Source organism: Malaclemys terrapin, chromosome 9 (assembly GCF_027887155.1).
Source record: "Malaclemys terrapin pileata isolate rMalTer1 chromosome 9, rMalTer1.hap1, whole genome shotgun sequence".
In the NCBI taxonomy this organism is placed as follows: Eukaryota; Metazoa; Chordata; order Testudines; family Emydidae; genus Malaclemys; species Malaclemys terrapin.
The window spans coordinates 54,431,072-54,449,697 of NC_071513.1; the positions used below are offsets into that span (position 1 = coordinate 54,431,072).

At 47.0% G+C, this 18,626-nt stretch overlaps 1 protein-coding gene across 1 annotated transcript; it reads right to left on the minus strand.

Annotated features, from left to right (window-relative positions):
• Positions 1–421: 421 nt before the first annotated feature.
• On the minus strand, positions 422–12,378 carry CFAP410 (cilia and flagella associated protein 410). The gene is made up of 7 exons (XM_054040112.1): positions 12,257–12,378; positions 9,132–9,150; positions 8,041–8,087; positions 4,135–4,364; positions 3,106–3,277; positions 2,512–2,605; positions 422–1,667 (listed from the first exon to the last, which is right to left on the minus strand). Exons 1-7 carry the CDS (start codon positions 12,331–12,333, stop codon positions 1,539–1,541), a joined length of 768 nt encoding a protein of 255 aa, XP_053896087.1. The 5' UTR covers positions 12,334–12,378; the 3' UTR covers positions 422–1,538.
• Positions 12,379–18,626: the final 6,248 nt, after the last annotated feature.

The following is an 18,626-nucleotide window of genomic DNA, read 5'->3' on the forward strand; positions in this document are numbered from 1 at the left end:
TCTCAGCCACCACTACCACAGCCAGAGCCTGGGGCCCTTTAAATCTCAATTTAAAGGGCCTGGGACTCTAAAGGCCCCGCCCCCTGCCTAGGACTCTGAAGTATCGGTAAGTCCTTTATGTTACTTTCACCCCTGGTTGCAGCACTTGGTTTTAAAGCAGGATTCTCTGCTCCAACCCTCAGAAATGATCAAAGCAGCTCAGCACTACATAGATGTAATAAGTGCATGTGATATTTGCAACAACAAGGTTAGCTATTTACGTGGCCAAGTTGGTAGGGCACAGCTGAGGCTGCCTGGATCCTCTCCCCTTCACAGGTGCAGAGTGAGATTAGTATACGTGATGCTTAACAGAATCACTTTGATCACCCATATTCCAAGTACCCTCAATAGCATCAGACATGATTTGACAGACTCCATCTAATAGGGTCAGCATTTTATTTAGTATTTAACAGTTCTGTACACTTTTAAGAAGTTCAGACTTGTCAGTAAAGAACAATTCCATCCTCCTGTGTAAGCAGATCTCATAGCAAACATCCCCAGCTTGTTTTTGTCTCAATTGCTACCACAGTCAGAACACCTAGGCTATCTTTCTCTGCACTACTTGTAAATTTTTTTTAGCTGCTTTGAAGACTGAAGGAGTGAATGGTGATGGAAAGCAGAGAAATTTCAGCATATAGGAAAGAGTCATTTACCACCCAGAATCTTGAATTTAAGCTCAGTTGCAACAAGATAATCTTTGGAGTTTACCCCTTTGACTGGACAAGAAGCTGCTGACTAGGAAAGGGTAGGAATTGAAAATAAACTAACAGTTTGACACTGAGCTTCAAAAACTGCACCAAAAATTTAAGAGTTAGTGATTCTTTATAGGACGTCTGTTCAGAAGTCTGTTTTTGTGAAACCTCATCTTTATTGGCAGAAGTTGCTTTCAGTCTCCTCCCACTCTTGAAGGCATGGCATAAGCCCTTGCTGCAATACTACACTACCAGAGAGGCAGAGGAAAGGAACTGTGGGGCTTTGCCCAAGCATTATTCTGATAAAGCCACTCTTGGAACAAACCTAATAGCAATGGCATTTGTAGCTGCTGGGCAGGTCTCTCCTCCACTCCCTTTCATCAGCACAAGCACAGCTATCTTTCTCCTCCCTTCTTCACCGGTTGCTTTACCCCAGCTCACCTTTGTTTTCTGACTCCCTTATGAGTCCTAGGGGAGCACCGAGTTAGACTGCATGGATTCAGCCATGTGAGTTATGAGCATAATAGAACCTGTTATGCGGGATGAAAGCATGCTGCAAGATTGGCTCAGAAGCTCCCAGCACAGGCATGGCATGCACAGCCAAGGGGGATGTCATGTGTTACAAGAGTTGGTTTCTTCCTACGGTCAGTACCGCTCCCTCCCAGTCCACCCCAGGTAAAGTGCAGCAGGCTATAGAGAGGATTTTACTGTAGCCTGAAGTGCATGTGGGCAGAACTGGTGCTGCCGGTCTGGTTCCGGTTCTGTGGGCCCAGAAAGTGGCTGCTTTGGAGAATTCTGCAATGGGCACTATCGCTCTTCCTGAAGCTCCTTCTTCTGTAAAGCTTGGAGTCTCTTCCCCACTGTTTGGTGGATGATTTCCAGGCCCTCTGTGTCCAGCTCTTTCATGAGCAGCAGGATAGCATTGAGGATGTTGTTCTGTCAAGACAGGACGGACATTGTTTCTACTATAGAGGTACAGACTCTGACCCAGCAAGCTGATGGGTCATTTAGGGGCTGATTTTCAAAGATTACTAGATTGTTTTTTGCACCCTTCTAAATTCTCTGCTCCTCTGCCTGGTTGTAGGAAGACAGTGCCCTTCTACTGAGAAGGCCACTCCCTATGGGTGCCAAATCCAAGGCCTGTGGAATAGACACCTGCAGCTCTGTGGACAAGTACCGCAGCTGGCTGCAGGGGGAGAAATAAAATAGGCCAAGACCGGTCTAGAACACATTCTGACCTTCCTTTATTCACTGAGGTGATGGCTGTGAGCCCAAGCCACACTCAGAGTCCCATCCAGGCCAGATACGCGCTCTGTGAAACTTATTCCCATAGAGTAGCATTGCCACCCACTGGCCACAACTGGTGAGGAGAATCAAGGCAATATTTTCTATATGAAAGATGGCTATTAAATTGATAGTAGAGATTAACTTATGATTATCCGATGGGATCAATCCTGGCCCCTTTTCTTATTAAAGGCATTACAGTATCATAGATTCACAGGCTAATCTCAAGTGTATGCTCCCCAACACCTACGGATGGATCTCAGGGACTAGCTAGCCACAGCTCAACAGCACTTCTGCCACAAATCAACAGCCTGCAAGACACTTATCCCAAAGGCACGCAACCAGCACCCACTTCCCACCCAGAAAGTTCTATGCAGCTTTGGGTGCACCCAAATCTGGTAGTACAAAGTTGTGCATTTTCTGGATCCAGAGATTTATTTTTTAAACTTGCTTGACACATTAGAAAGCAGCAACTTTAATCTTTAAATACACTCACCCTCTTCTTCCTGCTGCCATCAGTCTCCCTGGGCGAAAAGGATGAAAATTTATCTCTGGGAACAGGCTTCATGCCAAGCTGCTCTCGAATCTTGCTGTGGGGGAAAAAAGGCAGTACCCAAAATATGAGAGCACCCAGTGCCAGAAGGAGCCTGCCCCCAGCACTGTCTGGAATGACAGGATCCAATTCCCAATGCTGGAACTAGAGGAATGACGCTAACTAGGACCACAGACCTGAGTCTACATTGCACATTTGGATAACAGGTGGCACATTTAAAAAGGATAAGTGAGATGGACCATAATTCACAATTCAGTATGAAGATCCCTCCCCTTTCATGCACATACATAGCTGTTGTACTGCAAAATAGGAAGTAGCCTATGGAAGGACCTATTCCATACGCACAAGGCCAGGTTCTCAGGTAGTGTAAAATCAGCACAGCTCCATTGTCTTCAGCGGTGCTATGGAGATTGGACCAGCTGCGGCTGTGGCCCATGGTATGTTGGGGTTGGTTGTCAGGAGTATTTTTGGTAGAATCCCCCATGTGACATACAAGCTTAGCAAAGGAATCCCAACAATTAATAACCGAGCCCTCACTTTGTCTCCTCCAGGGTGAAATTCAGATGTTCACTCTTTGGCTCCGTTGTGCACTCAGTGGTACTTGATTCATTGGCCTCTGGGCAGCCGTTCTCCAGATTTCGCTTAGCTGGGGGTGCAGTGATCTCCTCCCCATCTACCAGGGCCTGTGACAATTCTTCTTCTGTCACAGCTTCCAAAAACATACAAGTACATGTTAGAAGCCCAGTTTGATGCTCTAGGGAATTCTATCAACATGGGAAACAGACCATTATTCTAATTTGGAATGTATTACTGCAACAAGTAGTGTAACAAACTAAGCACGAGACAGCATGTACAGTCAGCTTGTACGAGAGCAGGGATATAAGGGATACCCCCTAATCATCAGCCTGTCTTCATTTCCCCCTTTCTTCTGCAGCAAAGCCTAAAGGGGAAATCTCTGGCAGCCCTACCTCCTCCAAATAAAGAGGGATACTGAAGGAGAGGTTTCACAGTGGCCTCTTGGAGCCCTCCCCCTTTTTCCCAGCAGCAGGATCTGCAGAGAGAGACTGTGGGATGCATAAGTTCTTGTTTTGACAGCAGAAAATCCCTTTACCAAACAGAACAACATATCCTACTTTCTTTGACAGTGGGAGCAGAGCCAGTTACAGTATCTGTGTTTTGCAAGAGCAAACGACAGTCCCCTAACAAACTGGTGGCACAGTATCTGAGATAATGACTGTGAAGACATTGGTCACAAATTCCCTGTGTGGTATTGTTAACTACTGCTGTGCAGAGAGGGTAAAGGACAGGACAGTTTGAAAACACTGGCTGACAACATAGGCAGAGCTACCTGCACCGTTCTGCACAGAGCACTGCTGAGGGGATTACTGTTGTGCTGTCTTATCCCACACAGGAGCTAACAGAGAGAGTTTTATTACGTAAAGTACTCAGCTGTTTTAGGGTGTGTACGCTGAATTTCCAACCAAGACTCTCCCTAAGGGTCAGGGCAGTTCAGAACCCTGGTTTTTCTGAAGCTTTCTGCCACTGACTCTATTCTGAGATTCCCACCTTGGTTGTCAAGCTTCTGAAGGTTGGGGAGGTTGCGCAGCACAGTCATTCTGTAGCGGTGGGGGTCTGGACCACAACAGGGATTCTCAGACAACCACAGGACCCTCAGCCGGGGCAGGTTTTTCAGATGGAAGAGCTCGTTCAGACTTGGGATTCTGTTCTTCCTCAGATACAGCTCACTCAGGTTCTGGCACTGACTCATTGGCTCCAGGCTGGAGATACTGTTCACACTGGACAGAGATTACACAGACATCAGAAATGAGTCTCTGGTTTCCAGCCTTCGAAATTACCAGCTCCACCCTCAATATAATTTTCAGGCAGAAGCAGGACCTATACAACACTGCAGCTCTTCAATCCTAGTTTCTGCCCTCATCTCAAATACTGCATACAGATGTGGTATCCTCATCTCAAAAAAGATATACTGGCACTAGAAAAGGTTCAGAAGAGGGCAACTAAAATGATTAAGGGTTTGGAACGGGTCCCATATGAGGAGAGATTAAAGAGGCTAGGACTCTTCAGCTTGGAAAAGAGGAGACTAAGGGGGGGATATGATAGAGGTATATACAATCATGAGTGATGTGGAGAAAGTGGATAAGGAAAAGTTATTTACTTATTCCCATAATACAAGATCTAGGGGTCATCAAATTAAATTAATAGGCAGCAGGTTTAAAACAAATACAAGGAAGTTCTTCTTCACGCAGCGCACAGTCAACTTGTGGAACTCCTTACCTGAGGAGGTTGTGAAGGCTAGGACTATAACAGAGTTTAAAAGAGAACTGGATAAATTCATGGTGGTTAAGTCCATTAATGACTATTAGCCAGGACGGGTAAGGAATGGTGTCCCTAGCCTCTGTCTGTCAGAGGATGGAGATGGATGGCAGGAGAGAGATCACTTCATCATTGCCTGTTAGGTTCACTCCCTCTGGGGCACCTGGCATTGGCCACTGTCGGTAGACAGGATACTGGGCTAGATGGACCTTTGGTCTGACCCGGTACGGCCTTTCTTATGCATCATCCCAAAAGTGGGAGCCTGAAAGCCTCCTCTAAGATGGTGCAGTACATTCTGGGTGCTCAGTTGCCAAACACAAGTAGGTTGAGATAGCATTTGGTAACAAAAAAAAGTTTACCAACCAAAGAGAGGCCAACTGTGCTACTTTTAGGGCCCTAAAAATACTATCCAGCAGTCAGCTAGCAGAAACAGGTTCACATAAACATAGCCAGCTTGCTTTGCCCTTCTGAACACTCCACTTCATCTGGAACTCCTCCCCTCCTTTCCCTCCAGTATTTTCCTTTTAATGTTAGCACTGTCACTCACATCTCTTGGTCTTGAAAAGACATTTTTGCTGAGACTGTACTCCTGAGCATGAAAACTCAGATGGGCTCCACAGGCTCCTGCTGCCAAGGGACAGGTCAGTGGAAAAGAGAAAAGCAGTTTCCCAGAAGGAACTATGTTGGTCCTGCTCTTATTTCTCTTTATAGCTTCACCCCTGAGCCATGGCAGCAGGCATCTTCAATGCATGGAATGCTTCAGGACCCAAGCACTGACTGGGGTGGCTATGGAGCTATGCAGACACTCCAAGGCAGTCAGGAGCAACCTGCGGTCTAGCAGGGTAATCCGCTGGCGGGCTGCAAGACAGTTTATTTACATTGACCGTCCGCAGGCATGGCCGGCCGCAGCTCCCAGTGGCCATGGTTCGCTGTTCCCGGCCAATGGGAGCTGCGGGCAGCAGCGCAGGCTACAAGGAAGTGCTGGCCGCCGCTGCTTCCTGCAGCTCCCATTGGCCGGGAACGGCAAACCGTGGCCAATAGGCACTGCAGGCAGCCGTGCCTGCGGACGGTCAATGTAAACAAACTGTCTCGCAGCCCGCCAGTGGATTACCCTGACAGGCGACATGTGGCCCGTGGGCTGAGACCCAAAGGCAGGGGCTAGTTTGGCAGGAGTCAGAGACCTGTTTTGAAGAAGGCAGGTATGTCAGTGGGAGAGGGGGAAAGCAACAATAAGCAGCTAATGTTAACGAGGCACTTTGAATTAAAATGCCAAGAGGTTTTTCTTTTTTTAAATACTGAAAGGGACACAGGGTTACAGAGATGAGCAGATTCCTGGGCTCCTTGCTTAATTCTGTAAACAGCTCTTACTCACTACAACCATTTATTGGCTGTTATATCCTCTTTCTGCAGAAGCTCCTCATACACACCCAAGAGCAGTTCTTGCATGCTCCACAAACCAAATGGCTTTAAGGTTAAGATTTTAGAAGCTTCACAGATTTTTTTAGTATAGTTTGCAAGATCTATATTCCAAGGTGCCAAAAGAAGCCGAGAGAGAATCCAGAAGAATTTCAACACAAACCTTCTCCAACCTGGTACAAGTTTTATGACACTGTGTGGGGTCAGCAGACCTACAGAACCCAGTCAGGAACATGGAATAGGATTTAGACATAAGGGAGAATGTGACGTTGCACTCCATGTGTTTATGGAGATATGCTTATGAGTGTAAATATAATGTAACTGGAATATGCTTTATGCAAAAGGTCTCTTGTAAGGTATCATTACAAAACTTATAATCTATTGAGTGTGTTCAACCTATTTGTATGAATGTATCATTCCTGTATCTGAAGCTAGAAATATGAAGTATTACTCTGAAGTCCTATTGTAATTATGCAAAGTGTGGGCCATTAATGGTGGCTTGGAATCTTGATGGCTCCCACTGACTAGAAGAATTGGTTGTGAAAGGCTCTATTTACTTGCAAACCTTCCTGGGGACGTGCAGGCCAGCCCTGGAAGAACGAAGGCTAGGGTTTCACAGGACATGTGACCATGTCACATGATACTGGAATCCATCTTAAACCTGGTGCTTTTTCATTTAGAAGGAGGGATGTGGACCCAGAGAGGGACAAAAGATTCCCGCCTTGAGCCAAAGATATAAAAGGGGGTGGAACAGAACAAAAGTGGCTGCCAGTTATGAGAAATCCCCCAGTTAACACCTGAGCTGGAACTAACACTGACTGTACCAGAGGAAAGGATTGGGCCCAGACTAGGAAGGAGTCTAATCTGTGAAAGAAGGTTATTGGAACATCTCTGAGGGTGAGATATTACTTGCATCAGTTTCTTAATGTATTAAGCTTAGACTTGCATGTTTTTGCTTTATTTTATTTAGTGACTTACTTGGTTCTATCTGTTATTACTTGAAACCACTTAAATCCTACTTTTTATATTTAATAAAACCACTTTTGTTTATTAATTAACCCAGAGTAAGTGATTAATACATGGGGGAGCAAAGAGCTGTGCATATCTCTCTATCAGTGATACAAAGGGTGGACAATTTATGAGTTTACACTGTATAAGCTTTATACAGAGTAAAATGGATTTATTTGGGGTTTGGATGCTGGAGATAGGTGACTTGCTAAGCAGTTTTTGATTAAAGTCTGCAGCTTTGCGGGTGTGAACTAGACCTGGGTCTGTGTTGCAGCAGGCTAGCATGTCTGACTCAAGGCAGAGTTCTGGAGTCCCAAGCTGGCAGGAAAAATGGGCTCAGAGGTAATCTCAGCATGGCAGGTGACAGTCCCCAGGGGGTCTCTGTGACCAAGCCCGTAGCAGAGAATATGAAGCTTTACACTGCACCTCAGAGTTATTTCCCTCCAAAATGAATCCTCCCTTCCCTCCCCCCAATACAGAATGCAGGTTTACATAATTTCCACATAGCCTTGGAAATAAATGCACTCTGCACCGCTCTCCCCGAGGTGACACAGCCTGACTTAGTACTGGAGATCAGGCAGACAGAAGCACAGTCACAAGGTCAGTAAGGAGTAAAGTACCAAAGGCATAGTGCTATATTGTAGTCCTCTGCATGACACAGGATTTCCTGTGTTCTATCAGCTGCTGCTCTCAGGCTGGTAGTTTGACACCCACCTGAATGTGATCACTTCAATGTTTGGTAGTTCACGGCATATTGAAATCTAGACAGAGAAAGACGCAATAAAGAACTGTACTTTTTCTAAAGATGTCTGTCTATAATCAGGTGCTTATTCATATAGCTCCACAAACGTGCTAGTTGATTTGATACTCTAATCAAAGGGTTTACGTCAATGTCAGTCTAACCTGATTGTACACAGGGAGAGTTTTCTGGACCCAGCCACTCCTCTTTTTCAGTCCCCAAGCACAGCGTAGCCAGTATCTATTCCATCTTCTCCCACCATGCCCAGAAACACAGATAAACATACGCTCATATTGTGCACGGAAAATAAGACATGGTTCTGATCCTCTCCTCCAAATGCTCAGAACATGTGACAAGTGCTCACTGTACTGATATGCTTTTGGTGCTGTCAGATCCCCCATCAATATACACATAAAGGGCTCAGCTCTCCTCGCACATGACCTTCCCCACTAAGAAGAGGACCTGTACCCTCAGGGTATGTCAGGTGGGAGGGTGCTTTTGAGTATGGGTAGACAGACACGCACTAGCTCTGCTTGAGCTAGCATGCTAAAAATAGCAATGTGGCTGTGGTGGCCTGGGCTAGCCACCCAAGGGCAACCCAGCACACTGGATGGGTTTGTACTTGAGCTGCTAGCTTGAGTCACCGTGGTCACACTGCTATTTTTAGTGAGCTAGCTCGAGCAGAGCTAGCACATGTGTCTACCCGTGCTAGGAAGCAGGCTCCCAGTTGCAGTGCAGATGTACCCTAAATTAGTCCCCAAGCTCTCACAGCTATAGGGAGGTGTAAGACTAGCACGCTTTCTTACTCCCAAGCACACCAAAGGGATACCTGACTCCCTCCATTCCCAAGTGAGGCAGCAGAGCCCACCCCAACACTTGGCAGCAATTTGCTATGCACTGGATCAATGGCCAGTGCTCTACCATTGGGACTAACGGCCAACAAAAGGGGCCTAGATCTCAAGGAATGAGTCTTAATCATACCTGACTTTAGGGAACTGTTAGAGATTTATTTGGGGAAGAGGTCCTGGAAAAGGCTGATTTTAAGAATTGCAAGAATAGTACTTACATCTGTGAGGAAGCTGCCCCTGCAAGAGAAAAATAAACCACTTTGAATAGTGCCAAGAAAGCAGAGAATTAATTTAGAAATATTTTAAAAAGAGGCCTTACACCGAGTGAAAAGATGCAATGTATGGAAAAAGCCATGGCTGAGTGCAAGAGTGTGTTTTTAAAATCTACGTTATCTTAAAGAACTGGATTCTCAGAGGTGTCTTTTCATTTTTTTGAGCAACAGGGGATGCCAGGTATCAGAACATTTCCTGTCCCTCCTCCCAACTCTGATCCTTAAGGAACCTCTGCCACCCCAACTGTCCTTCAACCACATAGGATGTAAGCTCAACCGGTGCTTTATTCCATTAGGCACTAAATAAAGATTCTGCAACAGCCCAAATGGGGCATGACAGTTTTATTGCTTCCACTCTCCCCTGTAGTTTCAGCTGCATAAAACTATGCTTCCACACACTCAGTAGCTACTCCATCTCCTTATGAGCATACCATGTGGCTGGAAGGTAAATACAATCCTTCCAGACTGCTAAGACAATTCAGAACCATCTGTCATGTCAGCAAGTGTGAACCCTGCCAGCTCTGACCATACAGTCATGTTTAAACTGTTTTCTGTAGATCATTTTATAATACAGTTTGATCAGCTGATGTGGATAGGACCAAGCTGCGTTCATCATGATTTGATCCTATCCTCAGCAGCTGGCCAAAGAGTTCAGGGGGGATTGTGTTTAATTACTGTTAGGAGATCCATGTAGGAGGCACTTTTCCCCTCCTCCCCACATATAATAATAGCTGGAGGTATGCATTGAACTGAGTAGGAGTTTCATTTCATGTGTGGGATAATTGCACCAGCTAAGGCAACACTAAACACAGATATAGAAACTCAAGAATTCTAAATGCAAAACTCCATGTTTAACTCTTAATCTTTAAATTGTATTAAATATCCAAAGTCAGGAAAATTTAAAGTTAAGGTTCAATTCTCTCAGCAACGTTGATTCAGCCACATTGTCAGCCAAAGGTAGCATTTCTTGATTACTCATTGTGCTGTTATGCTGGGAATTTAATACATTTAAAAAACCTCAAAGGCAATTTGTCCAAGGAAAATCTGGATCTCAGATTTGAGAGTGTGACAAACTATGATTGTCTCAAATAAGACCTGCCCTCATATGTAATTCTGCACTTTCAGGAGAGCATATGCACTCTCTCCACAGTACAAAGTAGGATGCAATTGATCTAGTATAGCCAGAGGAAAATTTTCACTGCCCAGTTCACATGTTGTTAAAGATTCATTTTTCTGTCATTGGTTGAATTTAAACAAAAATAAGGGAGACACACCTCAGCCTCTGTTTTAACCTACCAGGATGTCAGTGCACCTAGGATTATTTAATTACAGAGCAGCAGTAGTTTCGCTGACAGTAAATCCTTTCATTTCACATATTTGATTTGGGCTTTTGCTTATCCTGCACTGGTAAGCAACAGTTTCCCTAGACTCCCTGTTGTGTGTCTCTTTAGACAGCATGGGAACATGGCCAACATTGCTATGGAATTTTTTTTTTTTTTAATTCATATCTTCCTAATTCCAAGGCCAGAAGTGACCATTGTGATCAGCTACTCTGACCTCCTGTATAACACAGGCCACTGAACTTCACCCCAAAAATTCCTAGACCACAATTATTTTACTTGTAAGCAATTACATACTCAAGCTTAACAGTGAATATATATAATGTATGGTGCATTTATTGAACTATTCTATTGAAGATAAATAAGAATGTCAGTGTGAGTGAAGGAAATGTGTATATCCTCCTGGGTCTGCACTCTGTGAGGAAATAATTGCCAAACTGGGATCAGTAACTACTGGTAGCCAGCCAAGCATGATCATTCCCATAATGCTAATTATATTACACATTTATCTTCAACATGTTTTACAAACATTGCTGGGTAAATTGTATTCTCTTCAGTGCAAGGTAGCTCTGGGGAGAGGGGCAGGCTGGTCCATGGGAAGGGTTTGACAGCACAGAATCATAGAACATCAGGAGTGGAAGGGACCTCAGGAGGTCATCTAGTCCAACCCCCTGCTCAGGGCAGGACCAATCCCCAGATAGCTTTTTACCCCAGTCCCCTAAATGGAACCCTCAAGGATTGAACTCACAACCCTGGGTTTAGCAGGCCAATGCTCAAACCACTGAGCTACCCCTTCCCCCAGCAAACCTGAGTTCGGAACGAGACCCCCATTTGGTCAGGACATTGAATCAAACCCCCACCCCCTGCAGAGAGAACATGGGTGGCTGGGATTGCTGCTGGGCCTCTCCAGTAATGCCCCAGAATAACCAGCCAGCCACCCAGCTAAAGGAGTCTGCTGGCTTCAGGGTCAGCCAACACACCACGAGGGGCAACGAACGGCCCTTCAGCCCATGTCCTCCCCCACCCTATGTGCTCCTCCTCCACCTGTTACCCCCATCCTGAGCTACCTCACCCCCCGCTCAGCCCACTGTTCCCATCCCATGGTCCCCATCCCGAGTTACCCCACCCCCCGCTCAGCCCACTGTCCCCATCCCGAGTTACCCCACCCCCCGCTCAGCCCACTGTCCCCATCCCGAGTTACCCCGCTCCCCGCTCAGCCCACTGTCCCCATCCCGAGTTACCTCACCCCCCGCTCAGCCCACTGTCCCCATCCCATGGCCCCCATCCCGAGTTACCCCACCCCCCGCTCAGCCCACTGTCCCCATCCCGAGTTACCCCGCTCCCCGCTCAGCCCACTGTCCCCATCCCGAGTTACCTCACCCCCCGCTCAGCCCACTGTCCCCATCCCGAGTTACCCCGCTCCCCGCTCAGCCCACTGTCCCCATCCCGAGTTACCTCACCCCCCGCTCAGCCCACTGTCCCCATCCCGAGTTACCTCACCCCCCGCTCAGCCCACTGTCCCCATCCCGAGTTACCTCACCCCCCGCTCAGCCCACTGTCCCCATCCCGAGTTACCCCACCCCCCGCTCAGCCCACTGTCCCCATCCCGAGTAACCTCACCCCCCGCTCAGCCCACTGTCCCCATCCCGAGTTACCCCGCCCCCCGCTCAGCCCACTGTCCCCATCCCGAGTAACCCCGCTCCCCCCGGCGGGGCCGAGCCGGCGCCTCACCAGCAGTTGAGCTTGCGGACACTGTCCAGCTCGGCGGCCTTGGCGCGGGCCAGCACCGCCTTGCGCGTCAGCTTCATGGCCCCGGCCCGGCCGCGCCGCGTCTCCAGGGGCGGGGGCAACGCGTCGGACGCGTCTCCAGGGGCGGGGCCGGGCGCGGCCGCCATCCCAACGCTTCCCCGCTTCCGGCTCCGGGGCTGGCGGCTGCTGCGCGGCCTGTGGTGCCCCGCCCACTGACGGGGGCCGCAGAGGACCATCCGCAACGCGGGCCAGAACCGTGTATCCAGGGGCGGGGCCAACGCTGCTGATCGCTAGGGGCGGGGCTACGGCTGCCTCCAAGGGAGGGCGGGACTGCTGCGAGGCGGGGATAGCGGTGTACGTGGTGCCCCCTAGTATAGCGGGGAGGGGCTGTCTGGTGCAGGGGATGGAGGTGTTGGGTTGCCCCCATTATGAAGAGGAGGGGCTGTCTGCTGCAGGGGGTCTTGCGGTGCCCCCTGTGAGGTTCCCCTGGTGTTATCAGGATGGGTGATCTGCTAGGTCACTCCAATCCTCCACTCTGGGAGCCAGCCTTACCCTGCTCTGCTGTGAGAGCCCCCACTCCTGGGCTGTTCACGCACAGCCTCTAGCATGTAAACTGCTCCCAGTTACGTGAGTGAGCCACTGCTTGGATTGTTGTGCAAGCAAATGACCTGAGCCAATATCTCCGGTCCCAGGTACAACCCTAGGAACCTCCGTCTTGCCCAGTTATGCCCACTGGACGCTGCAAGGTTATATGAATTCGTCAATTTAACAAAGAAATTGATGTGTACCAGGCTTGTTATCCCAAGGGGAGTCTCTGACACACTTAAAACCAAACGCACTGCTTCAGGTAGAATAAACAAATTTATTAACTACAAAAGATAGATTTTAAGTGATTATAAGTCAAAGTACAAGAAGTCAGATTTGATCAAATGAAATAAAAGCAAAACGCATTCTAAGCTGATCTTAACACTTTCAGTGCCCGTACAAACCACAGGCTGGCTGGTTACCCTGCAGCCAGGCTCTCCCCTTTGATCAGTGCTTCAGTTGCTTGGTGGTGATGTCTGTAGATGGAGGTGGAAGAGAGAGAACATGGCAAACTTCTCTCCCTTTTATCATGTATCAGGGGGTAGCCGTGTTAGTCTGTATCTACAAAAACAACAAGGAGTCTGGTGGCACCTTAAAGACTAACAGATTTATTTGGGCATAAGCTTTCGTGAGTAAAAACCTCACTTCTTCGGATGCATAGGAAGCTATGCATCCGAAGAAGTGAGGTTTTTACTCACGAAAGCTTATGCCCAAATAAATCTGTTAGTCTTTAAGGTTCCCTTTTATCATGTTCTTTCTTCCCTCTTGGCTTTGCCCACCCTCCTTCAGAGTCAGGTGAGCATTACCTCATTGTAATCCCAAACTGACCAAGGGAAGGGGAGTGACTCACTCAAGAGTCCAACAGATTCTTTGTTGCTGCTTAGGCCAGTGTCCTTTGTTCCTGTGAGGCTGGGCTGGGTTTGTCCCATCCAGCCCTGATGAGGTGTGAAAATGTCACACTCTCTTTATAGGGGGAGGGGCTGCATGGTGCAGGGGATGGAGGTATTGGGGTGCCCCCAGTATAGGGGGAGGAACTGCCCAGTGCAGGGGATGAGGGTGTTGGGGTGCCCCCAATATAGGGGAAAGGGGCTGCCGATGCAGGGGTGGTGGTGTATGGGGTGCCCCCAGTACAGTGTGGAGGTGATGCCTGGTTCAGGGTATGGAGGACCCCCAGTATGTGCCCTCCTCCCACCCCCCCTCCACCCCCGCTGTAAGGGGTGCTCCCCAGAAGCCTCAAGTTTGGAAAAATGAAGGTCATTGCTCAGTTCTGTATGAGAGTTTAGCTAAGGCAATTGTCAAACGTGAGTGCAATTCTCACTGCTGTCAGCTGGCATAAACTATGCTTACTGCAGGGCCTCGCATCATATCTAGGCACTTAGCTAACTTCTGCTTTGTTTAACGGGGTGTAAGTGGATGTCACAATTAAGGGATAAGCTGTAGCAGCAGTAGATGAATCTAATTATCTGGGATCATATATCTCCAGCCAAGGAGGCTGTTAGAAGGAAATCGGAAGAAGACTAGGGATTGCTCACTCAGCTGTGACCATCCTTAAGAAGTTTGGGAAAACTGTGGCATCTTGTAATATATGAAGGTGTGACGGATGCAGAGCCTAGTTTTTTCCATAGCTATTTATGGATGTGAATCACGGGAAGTTAGTGCAGCTGACAAAAAGACAATTGAAGCTTTTGAAATAGGGTGCTGGTGAAGATTCTTGCATATTTCCTGGATGGAAAAAAAGACCAATGCCTATGTTGGAATATTACTGGAGAGAAGCAGCCCCGGATGTCAGAAATCAACAGATGCAAACTTACACATACTTTAGTCACATTAGGCATATAGCTGGAAATAATCTTAAGAAAGTTATTATTGAAGGAATGGTGAAGGGACATCATCGTAGAGGACAACCAGTGAGGAGATGGATGGACGGTGTGCAGCAAGATCATTGCAAAGTTAGCTGCTGAGCACTTGAAGTTAATGATGGCTCACAAAGGCTTCAGAAAAATATGTTATGGTGTCACTGATATTCAGCCATGAATGAATGGATTTCCCTGCTTGCCTAGTATAAAATAGCTATATTTCTCATATCTTAACTGCAATTCTTATTTTATTGTCCCTTGCAAATTTAATAATTTGTACACATTGCATTTGTTTATAAGGCATTGATCAACATCATTTAAAATACCACTCCCAGCAGAGAGCCCCAAGTCACTCCACTCGCTAGCTGCCATGAATAGCACCTACCCTAACTCCAACCCTCTTCTTTCTACCTACAAGCCCTTTTATTTGTCCATCTTAATTTACTACCGAAAACATACTGAGGGAGTTTGTCATAACTCCATAAAGCTGTCAGCTTCACACAGAATGGGGGGCTGGCTCGACAGCCATGGAGGCTGAAGTTTTCTGTTGATCCATAGAACAGTGACAGCACAAGGAGCAGCAGCGTTGCAAGCTTCACGCAGAATGGAAAGGGAAGGCTGATCAGAGGAGTCCTGCTGGTAGCAGTGTACAGAGAGTTCTGATGGGTGGGAGAGGGTTTCTTTGGGAGCACAGGAAAAGCCAGCAAATTCAATTCCACTTTTCTCTTAAAAAAATACAAGAACTTTTGGAATCTGCATATTCCTGCTTGCTGAAGCAGTGCAGTCACATGACCTGGCAGCTCAGCTTGGAGGAGATGACTAGACCAGACACTCACTGCTAGCCATGATAAAAGAAGATAATTAATAGAAGACTCAGGCATAAATAAGATTTGCCAAAGTGATCGTTTTCCAAATGCTCTCTACAGATGCTGAGCTGAGGGCTGTTCCTCCCAACTTTGTGCCTGATACCAAAATTCTTCATGTTGCTTCCTTTCATCAGAACCCTGGATAACACCCTTTCAATTCTGGTATCTCTCATAATAGCCAACAGAGGCAGACTACTGATCGCTTTGACCTCGGCTTTGCGTGACTTGGGTGTTTAGGAATAATGTACTTTCCATTTTTTCTAAAGTATGTTAAAAATAATTACACTTAGATTTTCCTTTCCCTGAGCTGTAATGACTTATCAAAACAATCTTACTGATGTTCACGTAGGGTCTGGTCCAAAGTTAATTAAAGTCAGTGGAAAAACTCCCACAGGTATCAGTGCGGTGTTTCTGTTGTAGCTATTTTCTACATTTGGGGAGCGTGTTGACAACATGAGCCAACAAGTTCCTAGTTGTTCCTATTTGCTGCTAGTTTTTATTTCAGGAACACGTCAGGACTTCGCTTCCCTGGGGTGAAGGAGACCTGTAGGCTAGTTTAGGACTGGGTTGCCTCTTGTCAGAGAGCGAGACTATCAGATATTGGTGGGGGAGTTTGGGCTGAGCACTCTCAAACTCGGTGGTTCCCTTTAGATTAGGTTTGATGGTTTTAATGAGCACCCTTGTAAATAGGATGACCAGATAGCAAGTGTGAAAAATCAGGACAGGGGGTGGGGAGCAATAGGAGCCCATATTAAAAAAAGTCCCAAATATCGGGACTGTCCCTATAAAATCGGGACATCTGGTCACCCTACTTGTAAGCCCTGCCCAGCTTGTTAATTGCACTGTTCTTCTGTTACTGGTAATCTTATAAAATATTTATATGATGCAGTATACCACAACTTCAGTCAGAGATGACTCCCATGCCATCTGTGACCAGACAGAACAGAGTGGTGCCAGGGAAAGGGCCTTTAAATGGAAGAATGCGAGAGAGCATTGTGGAGGACAGAGCCCATTCTAAGCATATTGAAATCTTTCAAGAAATTAAATCCTAGCCTGTAGCTCTCAGCCACTCAGAAGAATGGAAAAACATAGAAAAGAATGAAAGTTTTCTATACTGCGGGAAAGTAGGACAGAATCTACAAGTGGGCAGGGTCTCTCTCTGATACTGGTTTCAGAGTGGTAGCAGTATTAGTCTGTATCAGCAAAAAGCACCTTAGAGACTAACAAATTTATTTGAGCATAAGCTTTCGTGGGCTAAAACCCACTTCATAGGATGCATGCAGTGGAAAATACAGTAGTAAGATATATATACACAGAGGACATGAAAAAATGGCTGTTGCCATACTAACTATAATGAGAGTAATCAGTTAAGATGGACTATTATCAGCAGGAGAAAAAAGACACAAACTTTTGTGGTGATAATCAGGATGGCCCATTTCCAACAGTTGACAAGAAGATGTGAGTAACAGCAGGGGGGAAAAACAATTAGCATGGGGAAATAGGTTTTACTTTGTGTAATGACTCATCCGCTCCGAGTCTTTATTCAAGCCTAATTTAATGGTGTCCAGTTTGCAAATTAATTCCAATTCTGCAGTTTCAAATTGGAGTCATTCGATTACAGACCTCAAAGTTGCAATACTCCAACAAAAAAATGTCAAAAACAGACTCTCACAAAAGCCACAGATTCCCATGAAACAGGAAGGATGAAGGCATAGATCTCTACAGGATTCCCCCAGAGAGCCCCAGGGTAGGAGAGCAATTGCTTCAAACTCCCCATTGCTAGGAAGGATTGGACACACATAGCACAGAGCTCTCCTCTCACTCTACTCTGAACTTATGTGTCCTCACACCTCTCCCCAGGCTTCATTTGAATTAGTTTAATGACACAGGAATATGAACGGCTACACTGGGTCAGACCTATGGTCCATCTAGTCCAGTATCCTGTCTTCTGACGATACCAGGGCTCCTTGAATCCCTCCATTCCCCCCACCTTCTCTGCAACTCTCCCCAACCTTCCTCTTGCCTGGGGGTCTAGGGTTGCCAACTTTCTAATCTCTGAAAACTGGACACTGCAGCAGGAATGCTGGAACCTCCCCCTGCCCTGCCTCTTACCTGGAGGCCCCACCCCCTGATCTCTCTTCTCCACCCCTCCCCGACACTCGCTGCTCTCCCCTCTCCTCCTTCTTCATTGCCTCCATCTCTCTCCCACCACCAGCTGGCCTCCCTCTGCTCTGGGGCTGGGACGGTAACTGCAGCCGCTGACATGGAACCTGCCTGCCCATGAGATGGTAGGAGGCGGTCCCAGCAGAGCAGGGACAGGGGTGGGTTGATGACCCACATCTCCTCCTCCCCTCCCCTCCCCCCCCCATGCACAGTAACTGGACTTTTGGTGTCTGGTTAATACATCTGACTGAACACTGGACAGGTTCCCATTTGACTGGACTTTCTGGTCAAAAACTGGACACCTGGCAACTCTAGTCTGTGTGTCTCCTCATTCTCTCGTCCCCCCACCCCCCATACTGAGGTCCTGCATTCTCCCTCCCTGCCTAGGCCAGGGGCTGTGTGCACAGCTCCATTCCCCACCTTGCTCTCCCACCATCTTCTTTCCACCTGGGTGATAAATCATTCAGAGTATTAATGTAATAAATGCTATTGGGAGGATGAAACTCTATTGGGAATAGTGTTATGCTGGAAGGTGTCAATTGCTGCCATTAGTTTATCTATAGACAATTGCACAGGTATTTGCAGCTGTGGCTATGCTAATCAGATGGCAGGGACCCCATTTCCCCCCCTTTTGTTTTTCCGATTTCCCCACAAATCAGTTGGGTTCTGCCCAGTTATGTCTACAACATTCTCTGAAATTTTGGCATTGATTGGATGTGGTGTTCCAAAGTTACCATGTTATAGACAGACGTCCAGATAGAGAAATGCCATCAAGTTGGGAGTAAGGCCTTCACCAGATCAGCCAGAGAGGTGCATAGAACCATGATAACAATAAACTCTCAGTTCTTATGCTTCATGAGAGCTAAGAACAGAACCCAATAT

Excerpts from the sequence above, each read along its gene's own strand:
- CFAP410 (XM_054040112.1), bottom strand. The coding sequence starts at position 12,333 with ATGAAGCTGACGCGCAAGGCGGTGCTGGCCCGCGCCAAGGCCGCCGAG. Across the intron at positions 4,365-8,040 it reads ATTGAAGTGATCACATTCAG|TGTGAACAGTATCTCCAGCC; the intron begins GTGGGTGTCAAA and ends ATCTCTGTCCAG. Across the intron at positions 1,668-2,511 it reads ATGGCAGCAGGAAGAAGAGG|AACAACATCCTCAATGCTAT; the intron begins GTGAGTGTATTT and ends CTGTCTTGACAG.